General features: G+C 42.4%; 1 protein-coding gene across 1 annotated transcript in view; it reads right to left on the reverse strand.

Annotated features, from left to right (window-relative positions):
- Positions 1-626: 626 nt before the first annotated feature.
- LOC148360310 (kinesin-like protein KIF13A) overlaps positions 627-12,986 on the reverse strand; it is a 25,819-nt gene continuing 13,459 nt past the window's right edge. Inside the window, exons 12-18 of the mRNA XM_088343868.1 lie at positions 12,739-12,798; positions 11,734-11,866; positions 10,240-10,361; positions 9,995-10,126; positions 6,628-6,789; positions 4,011-4,161; positions 627-718 (exon numbers count right to left, since the gene is read on the reverse strand). Coding sequence (XP_088199994.1) covers positions 627-718; positions 4,011-4,161; positions 6,628-6,789; positions 9,995-10,126; positions 10,240-10,361; positions 11,734-11,866; positions 12,739-12,798 — 852 coding nt within the window. The remainder of the gene's footprint in view (positions 719-4,010; positions 4,162-6,627; positions 6,790-9,994; positions 10,127-10,239; positions 10,362-11,733; positions 11,867-12,738; positions 12,799-12,986) is intronic.

The following is a 12,986-nucleotide window of genomic DNA, read 5'->3' on the forward strand; positions in this document are numbered from 1 at the left end:
CCAAAGATAAAAAGAGAGAAAATGGGAGGAAAATAGCTGGGGAAATCAAGAGAGAGAGAGAGAGAGAGAGAGAAAGAGATGAAGAGAAAAGAGGGACAAAGGGAAAAAACGTAGAAAGAGCAAATGAAGGTTAAAAAGACACAGAAGAGAAAGCGAAACAAAGAAAGAGAAAAAGAGAGACACAGAGAGTGGAAAAGAGAGAGAAAGAAGAGAGAGAACGGTAGAGAGAGCAAAAGAAGGTAAAAAGACACAGAAAGAGACAAAGAGAGACAGAGAGTTAAAGAGTGAGAGACAGAGCGTGATAGAAAAAGGGAGGAAAAGAAAGCGAGAGAAAGAAATACAAGGACAGTGTCTTTGTCGGAGGCACCTGGCTTTGGCAAAATCAAGCTCACATATTTCAACCTGCGGCTCATTTTCCACTTGCGCTTCTCAGTGATGTCTCCCAGGCCGGACTCTATTCCTCAGCGGGCCTCATCTGGCCCGCGGGCCGCCTGCTTGACACCCCTGGTCAGGTGCATGTGCAGTTCATATCTATCCTTTAAAATATCTCATCTATAATCATTTGAATCATTTATGAATTATACAAGTATATATATATATATGCAGTATGAAGTAGTACTGTTTGTTTATTCCTCATTAGGACCAATGAATATTTGTATATTCTCATCTGATTTTGGAGGGAATACAGCAGTTTTCAGCTCACCTTGCTCCATCAGATCTGAAAATAAGAAGTATATAATAAGTATATAAGTATAATAAGTAAATAACAGAGTACAGTGTCATGAAAAAGTATTTGCCCCCCCTTCCCGATTTCTGTGTATTTTGGGATTTTATTACTCCTATAGGTCATCAAATCGATTTTAATTTCACACAGAGACAATCCAAAAGAATACAAAACGCAGTTCTAAATATGGGTTCCATTGATGAAGGTACACAAAATTTCAATAAAATTTGAATATTGGCCCACTCTTCTTTGCAAAATGGTTTCAAATCAGCCATGTGGGAGGGTTTTCTAGCATGTATTTTCCGTAGCACTATTGAAATACTCTATAGCAAAACGTTATATTGGGAATTTTTCTATTCTATATTTTGTATTTTTCAACACAAGGATACTGCTGGAAGTGGGAATGTCCCACACGGGGAGGAATAAAGTATCTAGACATCTAAATCTATCTAGACATCTATCCATCTTTCTAGACATCTAGAATTTTTGATCTATCTAGACATCTATCTTTCTATCTAGACATCTATCGATCTAGACATCCATCTATCTATATAGACATCTATCTATCTAGACATAACTATCTATCTATCTAGACATCTAGACATCTATCTATCTAGACATGTGTCTATCTAGACATCTAGACATCTATCTAGACCTCTCTCTTAAATCTATTTAACTATCTATCTATCTATCTAGACATCTATCTATCTATCTATTTATCTATCCATCTATCTATCTAGACATGTATCTATCTAGACCAGGGGTCGGGAACCTTTTTGACTCAAAGAGCCATAAAAGCAAAATATATTAATTTTATTTTGGGAAAGAGCCACACCATATATTTTGAGACAAATTTGCTAAATTGCTAAAGCCGGGCCCCCAGACAAAAGCTTAGTCTTTAGCACATTTATTTTTGCTGATTTGATAAAAATTATGAAAAGAGAATAATGCCAGAGCCCGTGTCCCAAAATCAACAAACACACCACTTTAAACTTGTCTCTTTCTTGCAATGACTCAAGATCGGTTAAACTCATTTTGACCCTTTTTTTTCCACACATATTGGTTTCAAAACCAGATGTAAGCAGTTATTTTGTAAAAACGTCACAACATTCTGCAAACAGGGAGCCTGATGTTCTTATCTATGGCGCAGACGGCGTAGGGCGAGAGATGGGAGGGAGTGCTTGCACTTTTTGCATAGCTCCACCCATCCCTCCCACTCACCCAATCAAAAAACTTTAAGTTCTCTTCCTGTGTTTTGGCGTATTTACAGTGTGTTCTGTGGATTCATCATAAGGTATCTGAACACTGAAGACAGATAATATAGTGAGGTTTTATATAACGGATTCTTTAGCGATGTACAGCCAGAACGAGTTTTTTTTTTTTTTTTTTTTTCGTGCAACACCTTGACTGTAAATTGTAGTGAAAAACGTGCCCTATATATACTGCCAAGCACAAGCTCTTTGTCAGACTTGGTTTGGCTTTGTGAGTATTTGAACAGGATTAGTTGCTTACGTTTTGGACGAGATGGAGAAAATTTGCATGCAATCAAATTTGTCTCCGAGCCACAGGTACTCATAGAAAGAGCCATATATGGCTCGCGAGCCATAGGTTCCCGACCCCTGATCTAGACATTTATCTAGACATCCATCTATCGTTTAAAGTCACTTTACAGCATCTCATTTGGATTCAAATTTGGACTTTGACTTTGCCGCTCCAGATTCTTCTTTGTTTGTTTTTTTCCAGCCAATCAGAGGTGAACTTGCTGCTGTGTTTCGAATCGTTTCTCCTGCTGCATGATCCAAGGGCGCATGAACGTTCTCCTCCAGGATCTCCTGGTAAACATCAGAATTCATGATTCCAGCAAGTTGTCCTGGTTCTGAGGCAGCAAAGCAGCCCCAGATCGTGACACTGCCACCACCATGCTCTACAGTTGACATAATTTTTGTTTTGTCAAATGCTCTGCCATATTTACGCCAGATATAATGGGCTGCACACCTTCCAAAAATTCAATTTTTGACTCCACGGAATGGGGGCAGCACGGCAGCGCAGTGGTTAGCGCTTGTGCGGCACAGTTCATGTCATGGGAACCTGTCGTGGGTTCAAATCCAGCTCCAGACTTCCTGTGCGGAGTTTGTATGTTCTCCCCGTGCTTGCGTGGGTTTCCTCCGGGCACTCCGGTTTCCTCCCACGTTCCAAAAAAAAACATGCATTTCAGGTGAATTGGCCGGTCCAAATTGTCCCTAGGTGTGAATGAGCGAATGAGTTGTCTGTCCCTGTGTGTCCTGCGATTGGCTGGCAACCAGTTCAGGGTGTCCCCTGCCCACTGCCTGGAGATGGCTGGGATGGGCTCCAGCCCCCCGCGACCCTAATGAGGATAAGCGGTACGGCTAATGAGATGAGATGAGATGAGACTCCACGGAATGTTTTTGAGGATTATCAAGACGCTTTTTGGCAAATGTGAGACAACTCTTTGTGTTCTTTTGTGAAAGCAGAGGTTTTCACCTGGGAACTCTCCCATGAATGCCATTTTTGGCCAGTGTCTTTCTTATAGTGGGGTCATAAACACTGAGCTTCTCCGAAGCCAGCACGGCGTTAGAAATTTCTCGAGGTTCTTTTGTCACCTCCTGGATGAGTAAGTCGTTGTTGGACTTGGAGTAATCTGAGTTGGTCTGCCACTCCTGGGAAAATCAGTTAGGCCTAGAAGGTTTTTGTGCCTTCATCAATGGAATCAACGTTTGAAGAGTGCATTTTGTATTTCCTTGGGTTGTCTCTGTGTGATATCAAATTCTGTTTGAAGATCTGGAAAAACACCGAATTCTGTCATAATTACCGATGTCACGCACCTGTGATTGGCTCCCTGTCCCTATTTAAACCCATTCCTTTCTGTCCCCTTTTTTCAGTCCGTCTGCAATCTTCAGTTAACACTAGGCAAGCCTTTTTCGACCCCGACTCCCACCTGTTTTTTGCTCCCGTCTGTCCTTCGGCTTCGACCCGTTTTTGATCCTGACCATTTCTTCTGCTTTCGACCTCTTTTGTCCCCGACCGCCTCTGCTCTCCTTTCCTAGCTTACGATCACGTTTTTGCTCTCCTGTCCCGGCTACTGACCCGTTTTTCCGTTCCCGACACCGCCATCGCTCGCCACGGAACTTCCACTTCCGTGTTCAGGGCGACTTGCTTTCCTTTCTTCCAATAAATCTCGAGAGAAACGCAACGCAAGTGGGTCCCGTCTCCGTTCCGGTCTCGACAGAATTCAGGAAGGGGTTCGAATTCCGTACCCGCAACCCACCTCGTCGCAGTTGTCGGTTTTCGTCCCGCAGCTGCCGGCTCCTGGCCGACAGGTAAACGGCGTCGTGCACGGCCTCCAGCAGCAGACTTTTGTACCTGGCCTCAGAAGACCTCCTCAGATCTTGGCCGGATTGGTGAAACCTCTCCAAGACCTTCAGAGGAAGGGGAACAGGCTTTTATTGTGTTGAGAGTCAAAAGGTTTTCCATGAAGAGGATAAAGAATATGTCATGAGTGACCTTTTCTGGTGTGTTTTTTTAAGGTTTATTCAAACAAATCCATCAAAACAGCACTGATAAAAACATTCTGCTGTTGTTAAAGGAACAGTGTTTTATATTTGTCCACTAGATGTCACTGTCATGCGTAGTGCGAGCCAAAATGAGTCCAATGAAGACTACAAACTACGGACACTGAAAGGGTGCAAAAAGCAACAGTTTTCTTCAATTTTACCCAGCTTTTGCACAAAGACAAAAAGAAGGGAAAAATATTTGATTTAAAAGGGAAGTAAAGAATAGGGAAGAAAGAAGAAAAAGAGGCAAAAAGGAAAATGGGGATGAAAAGAAAATTAGGGGGAAAGAAAGCAACAAAAGGAAAATGGAGGAAAAGAAAAAAAGAGGATGGAAAAAAAGAAGTAAAGTGAAAAAAGGCAGAACAAAAAAAGTGTCATTTTCTCTTTTTTTTCCAATTCCTTTTTTCTCACGTTTTACTTTTTGTCTTTCTTCTATTTTGTTATTTTTTCTCTTCATTTTTCTTTTCCCTTTTACTTGAATTTTACAAAACCCCCTAAAAAAGAAAAAGTGAGAGAGGAGGAGAGAAAGAGGAAGCGAGGGAGAGAAAAATAGAGGGTGTGGGACAATAGAGAAAGAGAGAGAGATAGAACATGAGAAACAAAAGAGATAAGAGAAAAAGTGAGAAAGGGGGAGAGAAAGAGAAAGAGGGAGAGAGAGAGAGAGAGAATGTGGGAAAATAGAGAAAGCGAGAGAGAGAAAGAGAGAGAGAGAGAACATGAGAAACAAAAGAGATAACAAGAGAAAAAGTGAGAGAGGGGGAGAGAAAGAGAGTGAGAGAAAAAGAGTGTGGAACAATAGAGAAAGAGAGAGAGAGAGTATTGAGAAACAAAAGAGATAACAAGAGAAAAAGTGAGAGAGGGGGAGAGAATAAGAGAGTGTGTGGGGCAATAGAGAAAGAGAGAGAAAAGGGAGAGAGAGAGAGAGAGAGAGAAAACGTTAGAAACGAGGTAACAAAAAAAAGTGAGAGTGGGAGAGAGAAAGCAAAAGAAAGAAATCTGAAGTGAAATTGAAAGCAAGAAAGAGAGAAGGGGAAACCAAGAGAGTGAGAAAGAGAGAAAAGAAAGCAAAAAGAAAAAGGAAAAGAGCAAAAGAAGGTAAAAAGACAGAGAGAGAGAGAGAAAAGAAAGCAAAAAGAAAAAGGAAAAGAGCAAAAGAAGGTAAAAAGACAGAGAGAGAGAGAGACAAAGAGTAACAAAGAAAGAAAAAAGAGAGAGAGAAATAGAGAGTGAGAGAAAGAAATACAAGTACAGCATTTGTGAGAAACATCCTGCTTTGGCAACATCAAGCAGACATATTTTAACCTGCAGCTCGTTTTTCTCTTGCGCTTCCCTCAGCGTTGTCTCGCAGGCCTGATCCTGCCCGTGGGCCGCCTGTTTGACACACCTGACCTAAAGTGTTTCATCTTCAAGCGAATTACAGATTAATAAACTGAAATTATAAAATTATTTGGATTTGAATGGTAAACCTAAAAATATAGATTTATATTCAAAACAGGTCATGAGATCAAACCTCCTCTGTGGAGTTTGCATGTTCTCCCCATGCTTGCGTGGGTTTCCTCCCACATTCCAAAAACGGGTTAATTAGGCCGGTCCAAATTGTCCCTAGGTGTGAATGAGCAAGTGAATTGTCTGTCTGGGATGGGCTCCAGCACCCCCGTGACCCTACTGTTGATAAGCGGTGCAGATAATGGATGGATGGATGGATGTTCAAAACAGTGCCAAATATCGTAAAAGAGTATAAGACTGAAACAGTGGGCAGGAAACAGGTGGCCGACTGAATACCATGAGTAATCTGCAGACTGGTTCTGAAAACAGTGTACCGTGAATCATCGTGATTTTCTAGGAAATTTGACTTTCTATCCGCCATGCTTTCTGAGGGTTGAGTGAGCCTATTCCAACTCTACTCATAACAGTTACAACCTGGTAATAACATAGTAACAACAAAGTAATAACACAAGTAATCTGCGGACTGGTTCCAAAAACAGTATACTGTGAATCATCGCGATTTACTAGGAAATTTGATTTTCTAACCGCCATGCTGTCTCAGGGTTGAGTGAGCCTATTCTAACCCTACTCATAACAGTTACAACCTGGTAATAACATAGTAACAACGCAGTAATACCGTGAGTAATCCGCAGACTGGTTCTGAAAACAGTATACCGTGAATCATTGCGATTTTCTAGGAAATTTGACTTTCTAACCGCCATGCTGTCTCGTGGTTGAGTGAGCCTATTCAAAAGAAGGGGAACTATAAAAGAGGTGGCCAAATACAGCGAAGACCTCGGACTAAACCGAACCCATTTCCTTCAAAACTCCGACGGCAAGACCCACCTGCAGGCTGTCTTCCTTCAGACGTCGCAACTCAGTCTGGTGCTTGTGCCGCTCCTCCAGCAGGTCCTCGTGGGCCTGCCGGGCCTCCTCTCGCAGGAACTCCATCTGCAGAACCAAAATCCGTCTCTCGACGCTCATCGCCTGCAGCTCTCTTTGCTTACTCTTGGAATAAAATATGGAGGGATCTAGATTTAGTATCACAAACTGTGTCTTATCATTTCCGCGATCCATTATCACCAAACACATATTGCTGCAAGAGGGGACCAGCAGAGCACATTTTTCTTTGGCCTGGAAGATCATTTTTTGCTGTTCTTTTCACCAAAAAGTGAAGTTTGATCACATGACCTCGATTTGAGCTAACCTGCATCGGCTCCCTGATAGCTTAAGATGTGATTTCAAGGTTCTGTTGGTAGTTGTAAAGTAGGCTTAAACGTATTTGCTCGAGGTGTGTATTTCTAATCATAATCAGTTCGATGTTCCCTTTTGGCGTCTCTTAGTCTTCCTGTGTTTGTTTGAAGGTGAAGACCACCCCCCTTTGTCTCAACTTACAGTACTTTTCCATGTCTTGTGATTGCAATAAAACACCGATGCAGATGGGGGATGGCTGAGATTGAGATCGAAATTGAGAAAGAGAGTATGGAAAGATCTACTCTCCCCGGTCGCAACTGGTTTGAAAACTCGAGTCTTTGCCTGGTGCATTTTTTTCTACGGTTATGCGGCCCCTTCTCAAGGTTTCTTCATTTTCCTCATGTTGAGGTTTTTGAGTTGTTCCTTGCCCTCATGTTGGTTCCAGATCAGGTGATGGTGTCATAATAGTCTGTGGTTTGCACTAATCTGTAGTCTGTGCAGCCCTTTGAGACTCTTTGTGATCAAGGGCCAAACAAATGACTTGACAAGAACGCTCCTGTGGCTGAGATCTATTATCCCCTGTCAATTATTGTGAGGTGTGACGGCATGTGTTGCCTTTGGGTGGCACTGTCTTCTCTTTGTGTTTTTCAGATCCCAAGACTTCGGTTTCCTGATCGCCATTGGTTGGAACAGCTGCTCTACTTCCTGGTTAGGGCTATCGACCGCCAACTGCTGCCAAACGGTCATTTAGTATAACAGCAACTGTGCTTTTCTGTTCTCTCTCTTCTGTTAACGCTCTTTTTGTTGACTCTTTTTCAGCCAGATGCACACTCCGACCAACGGGTATGTGGGTACGGCCAGGCCCCGGGGCGAGTCAGACAGAGGCCTCTATAAATGTCACTCGTTGGATTTATTTTTTTGAAGTACACCAGGTTAGCAGGGGTATACCACTCTAGTACTTTTTAGTTGGAGCAGTAGTACTAGGGGGAAGTTAGTTGGACAGTTCAGCTACTTCCCTTTCTAGCTGTTTTATGAGCTCATTTGGTTTGGCATACTTCCGCTAGTGCCTTGGCCTGATCCTGTAAGCATTGTATAAGTTCTGTTACTCAATGGATCTACCTTTTTGTTACACTCTTACCTTGTATGACTCCATTCTTGCTCCAGGGCACTCAGGCTCTCTGTTTACAGTTAATTCTGTTAACCGTTATTTCAAACCTGGTTAATCTAGACTTACAAGTTGAAACGAGCACATTTTTGTCAGGCATTGCAGCTCTTTCTGCTGTCCTGTCCGCCAAAAAGTGATCAATTATCCCTGGTTAACTAGGGTGGAGAGCAAAGGCCGGCACGGCCCCTTTTTGTCAGCCTTGGCAGCTCTTTTTTGACGTCCTGTTCCCCAAAAAGTGAACTGCACTCAGGTGGTCACGATCCATTACCCCCAATTCCATATTGTTGTGAGCGGAAGGCCAGTAAAGTATACGTTGTCAGACCTGGCAGTTCTTTTTTGAAGTACCGCCCACACGAAATTGAACTTCACTTGTGCAGCTGCGATCCATTACCCCTAATGACATTATACTGTGAGCTGGAACAGGCAGAAGGAACTGTTGTCGGAAGGCGTGCTGTTCTGTCTGCCAAAAAGTGAACTGGACTCGTGCAGTTATGATCAGTTAACCCTGGTTGACTATAGTGGAGAGCAGAGGCCATCACGGAATATTTTTGTCAGGCCTGGCAGCTCTTTTTTGACATCCTGTCCCCCAAAAAGTGAACTGCACTCAGGTGGTCACGTTCCATTACCCCCAATTGCATGTTGTTGTGAGCAGAGGGCCGGCAAAGCACACGTTGTCAGGCCTGGCAGTTCTTTTTTGAAGTACCGCCCACACAAAAGTGAACTTCACTTGTGCAGCTGCGATCCATTACCCCTAATCCTATTATAGTGTGAGCGGGACTGGCAGAAGTAACTGTTGTTGGAAGGCATGCTGTTCTGGCCTGCCTTAAATGAAATCCACTGTTGTGATTGCGATCCATTATCCCTAGTCAACTTTTGCTGAGGAAAGAGTCATGGTTGCCATGGCGCCCAATTGGCCGCGCCCGTGTGTGTCACGGTTGCCATGGTGCCCAATTGGCCCCGCCCGTGGGGCGCCAGCTGCGGCCCGTTGACAGATTGGTTTCCCTTCTATTTAAGCTCAGTGCTCTCACTCTCCCTTGGTCAGTCTGTCAACAAATCTCTGCCCCGCAAGACGTGGGTTTTGACTTGGTCCGGTTTCCTGTTTTTATTTCCTGTTCCCGTTTATTTTGTCCCGTTTAATGTCGGTTTCCAGTTTTGTTCCCGTCTAGAGAGGGATTGGATTTCTGTCTAGATAAAGCTCAGCGCTCTCTTGCTTCGGTTATCAGCCCGTCAAATGAACTTCTGCCCCACAGGATGTGGGTTCTGACTCGGTCCTGTTTTTCCTGATGATATCTTCAGTCCAGTATTGTTCCCGTTTATTTTTGTCCTGTTTAATTTCCGGTTCCAGTTTTGTTTCCGCCTGTTTTTGTCCCATTTGTTAGTTTCTCCAGTTTTTGTTCCCGTCTAGTTTCTCCTGTTTATTTTCGTTACCCTGATTCGTTATCAATCTCGTCGGCCTCTGGCTTCCTATCATTCCACGCCAGACTGCTGCCTAACGTGCATGACTCCCCATTTCCTGTAAAATAAAGGCTTGTGTAAGAACGTCACGCGTTTGGGTCCTGATCTTGTTCTGGTTCTTTACAAAAAGGGGTCAGCAAAGCGCAGTTCGGACCTCTAAAGTGTGCCATTGTGGCCCACTTCAAATGAATTTGACAGTTTCGGCCGTGATCCATTATCTCCGAGTCGACTATTGCTGAGAGTGGCATGTCTTTTGATCCCGTTCTTTCCAGCTCAAAAGAATAGCTCCCACGCAGCCGCGACTTATACTATATCACGAATGGTTCTGGTTTCTATTACTCTCGTATGATAAACGACAGATGCACGAGAAATCATACGGGACTCATCTCATTATCTTACTGTAAGCTGCTCCCGGCTCAGTTCTCTCTCCATTTTGTCCACCTCCTGCTGTACGACTCTCCCGCTGAGCTCCTTCAGTCGCCTCCTACGCTGGCGCGCATGGCATTCTTCCAAACGAGACTCATCATTTATCTCGAAATAAAGAAGTGGGAACAAAAACCTCGAGTAAGTGAGTGTCTTGCGCTGACACGGGCTTCAAATTACGGGGAGGAAAAAAAAGAAGCAAAGGAGATAAACGGTGTTACTTGTAGACAGAGGTCACATTTTTCCGCGGGGATGTTCTTTACGGGTTCTTCGTTGAGAGCCTCCAACAACTTCTGGATTCTTTTTGCGCTGCCCTGGATTTCTTCCGCACTCCCCGTGTCTTCTGCAAACACGGGCCGGGTAAATTAAACTCGGGGGCCTCGTTATTGGTACCTTCAGGAACGGAGAGATTTTTTTTTCGATTTTGAAACACGTGAGAGAAAATGTGCTGGATAAGGTGCATGAGTGTAAACTGGAATGGATAGGAAAAGTCGAGTCAGCCCTGCTTAAAGCTGCTATTATCATTCAAATGATTGCATTAGGATTAGTAATTCATATCAGAACTCAAAGTAATAACATTAGTTAATTTTTTTAATCAGTGTAGGAATTATTTAATTGCTTGTTTATTTGAATGCTTAACTAAAGCACTTTGAGTTGCATTTTATATTGTGAGAATTGCTAAATCTATTAGTTTCTTTTGACATAATAATCATATATACTGGGCTGGGTGCCACCAGGCTGTACTTGCCAAAGACACACCACAGGAAATGGTGCCCCGATGACCATCTTGTTCTACGAACAGACTCAGTAGATCATGTCTTCCTCATGCCATGTGGCTCTTTAACTCCACCCGGGGGAGTAAAAGCCCACATGAAACCCCACCCCCACATTTGTATATGACCTTATTTTTATGACAGTGTGTATTTTCCGTAGCACTATTTAAATACTCTATAGCAACACGTTTTATTGGGTATATACAGTAAAAACATCTTCTTTGTTCCTTTATCTCTTTGTTTTCCTTATCCTCACTGTAAAATGTGGACCTGGAGTGCCACGTCCAATTTCGTTGTCACAATATATTCAACCCATGTTGTAACGATGACAATAAAGGTAGATTCTATTCTATTCTATAATTGTATCTTTTATTTTATTATTTTATTTTTCAACACAAGGATACTGCTGGATATATATATATAAATTTTCACCCAGCTCTATTATAATTCCCTGCTTTCTGAACTTCCCAAAAAGGACAGAATGATTATTTCATTAATTCTTTTCACATTCTAATGTAATTCCTTACTTTTGGGTCTTCCCAAAAACACTATTTTATTTATTCATTTTATTTAGTTATCACTATTTATTTTGCTTTTTCCTGATTCGTTATCGATCTCGTCGGTCTATGTTCTCCCGTCTTTCCACGCCAGACCGGCTGCCTAACGTGCATGACTCTCCATTTCCCGTAAAATAAAGGAGAGCGTCACGCGATTGGGTCCTGATCCTGTTCTGGTCCCTGACACTTCTTGTGATTAAAGGCTATACAAATAAACATACCTTAAATAGGAGTAGTACGATTAAAAAAAAATGGATTTCCTGGCTGTTAGAGGGGGTGAACACTTCTGCAAGGTCATAAAAATCTGAGATTCCAACAAGGGTGTGCATAGTTTTTATGCCGTAAACAGTTCTTATATGATGTAGCAGGTGTATCGGAGGGTTACCTCTGACATGCGCCTCCATTTCCTTCCTTAAGTCTTCCTGCAAGCTTTTAATAATTTGGGGACTCTCTTTAGGATCCATTCCGTGACCCCCGGATATGTGATCCCCCATTTGGCTCCTCCGGGGCCCGCGCAGCTGCCGGACCGAAAATCATTTATTTTATTGAGTAGAGGTTTGAGTGATAAAAAAAACCACATGGTCATCCCCTAAAACATGGAAGATAGAAATCCCATTTCCCTGAAAAGGACAATGACCCAATTCTGAGCTATTATCAGAAGATGGCCGTGCGCTACTCAGGTGTTCCACTTTGCAGACCCCTGGTGTAGTAAAGTAAATGGATACACGGGACATGTAAAGAAAAGATAAAATTGTATTTTTGTTTTGACAAGACTTGAGGTGGTAGATTGGAGTGGCGGGTGGATGCACAGAGGGAGGTGAGATGTAGATTTGAAAATGAAACAGATTTTAAAAACTTTCACTTGCGATTGTCATGCTCTTGGAAGATTTCCTTGCTTTATTCACCTCCTTATTTTCAATCATACGAGAAAATAAAAACGCACACAAACTTGGACAAAAAACAGGAGTGATGCTATAATAAATGGTCTCTGATACACACAGCTTCTTTAACAAAAAAAAAAGAGTTACGATACTTCTGATTGTTTATTGGTCACGGTCTTGCAACCTAGTAAAGGTAGGAATTTGTGTGCCTTTTCGTGTTTCTTATTACAGTAATCACAAGCTTCGAATCCATGGTTATCATGTTTATGCTTCTCCCTTGGGCATAAGGCAGAGTTTATTTATTTTTCTTCTTTTAAAGCGTGGTTTATTTTTCAGACTACCGGGCAACATGGCGACAATTTCAATCATGGCAAACAAGTTAAAGCATTTTCAAGGATTTCAAGCACCCGTACGAACTATGGTGAAAATCCTGTGAGGCGGGGACGCAGTATCACAGGGGTCCACTGTACTATTTTTGTTTTGTTTTTTAAAGAAGAATATATTCCAACCTTGAGTTTAATCCTCTCAGTTTCTTCTCTTTTCTTCTCCCAAGCTTGCTCTTTCACGATCTGTAGACGAGACATTTGCACGTTCAGAATATCGGATACGTAGTACAATGTTTTTCAACTTGTGTGGCGGGGGACCTCGTCTATTGCATTTTCAAAAATTTAATGCACCCGTAAAAACCCTGTTTGTTATGTTTCTGTAGGGATATTTCTAGCTTTAATTTTGAAAATCATTAGGATTAAAATAAATT

Source organism: Urocampus carinirostris, chromosome 9, assembly GCF_059441175.1.
Source record: "Urocampus carinirostris isolate Australia breed hairy pipefish chromosome 9, RoL_Ucar_1.0, whole genome shotgun sequence".
Lineage (NCBI taxonomy): Eukaryota > Metazoa > Chordata > Actinopteri > Syngnathiformes > Syngnathidae > Urocampus > Urocampus carinirostris.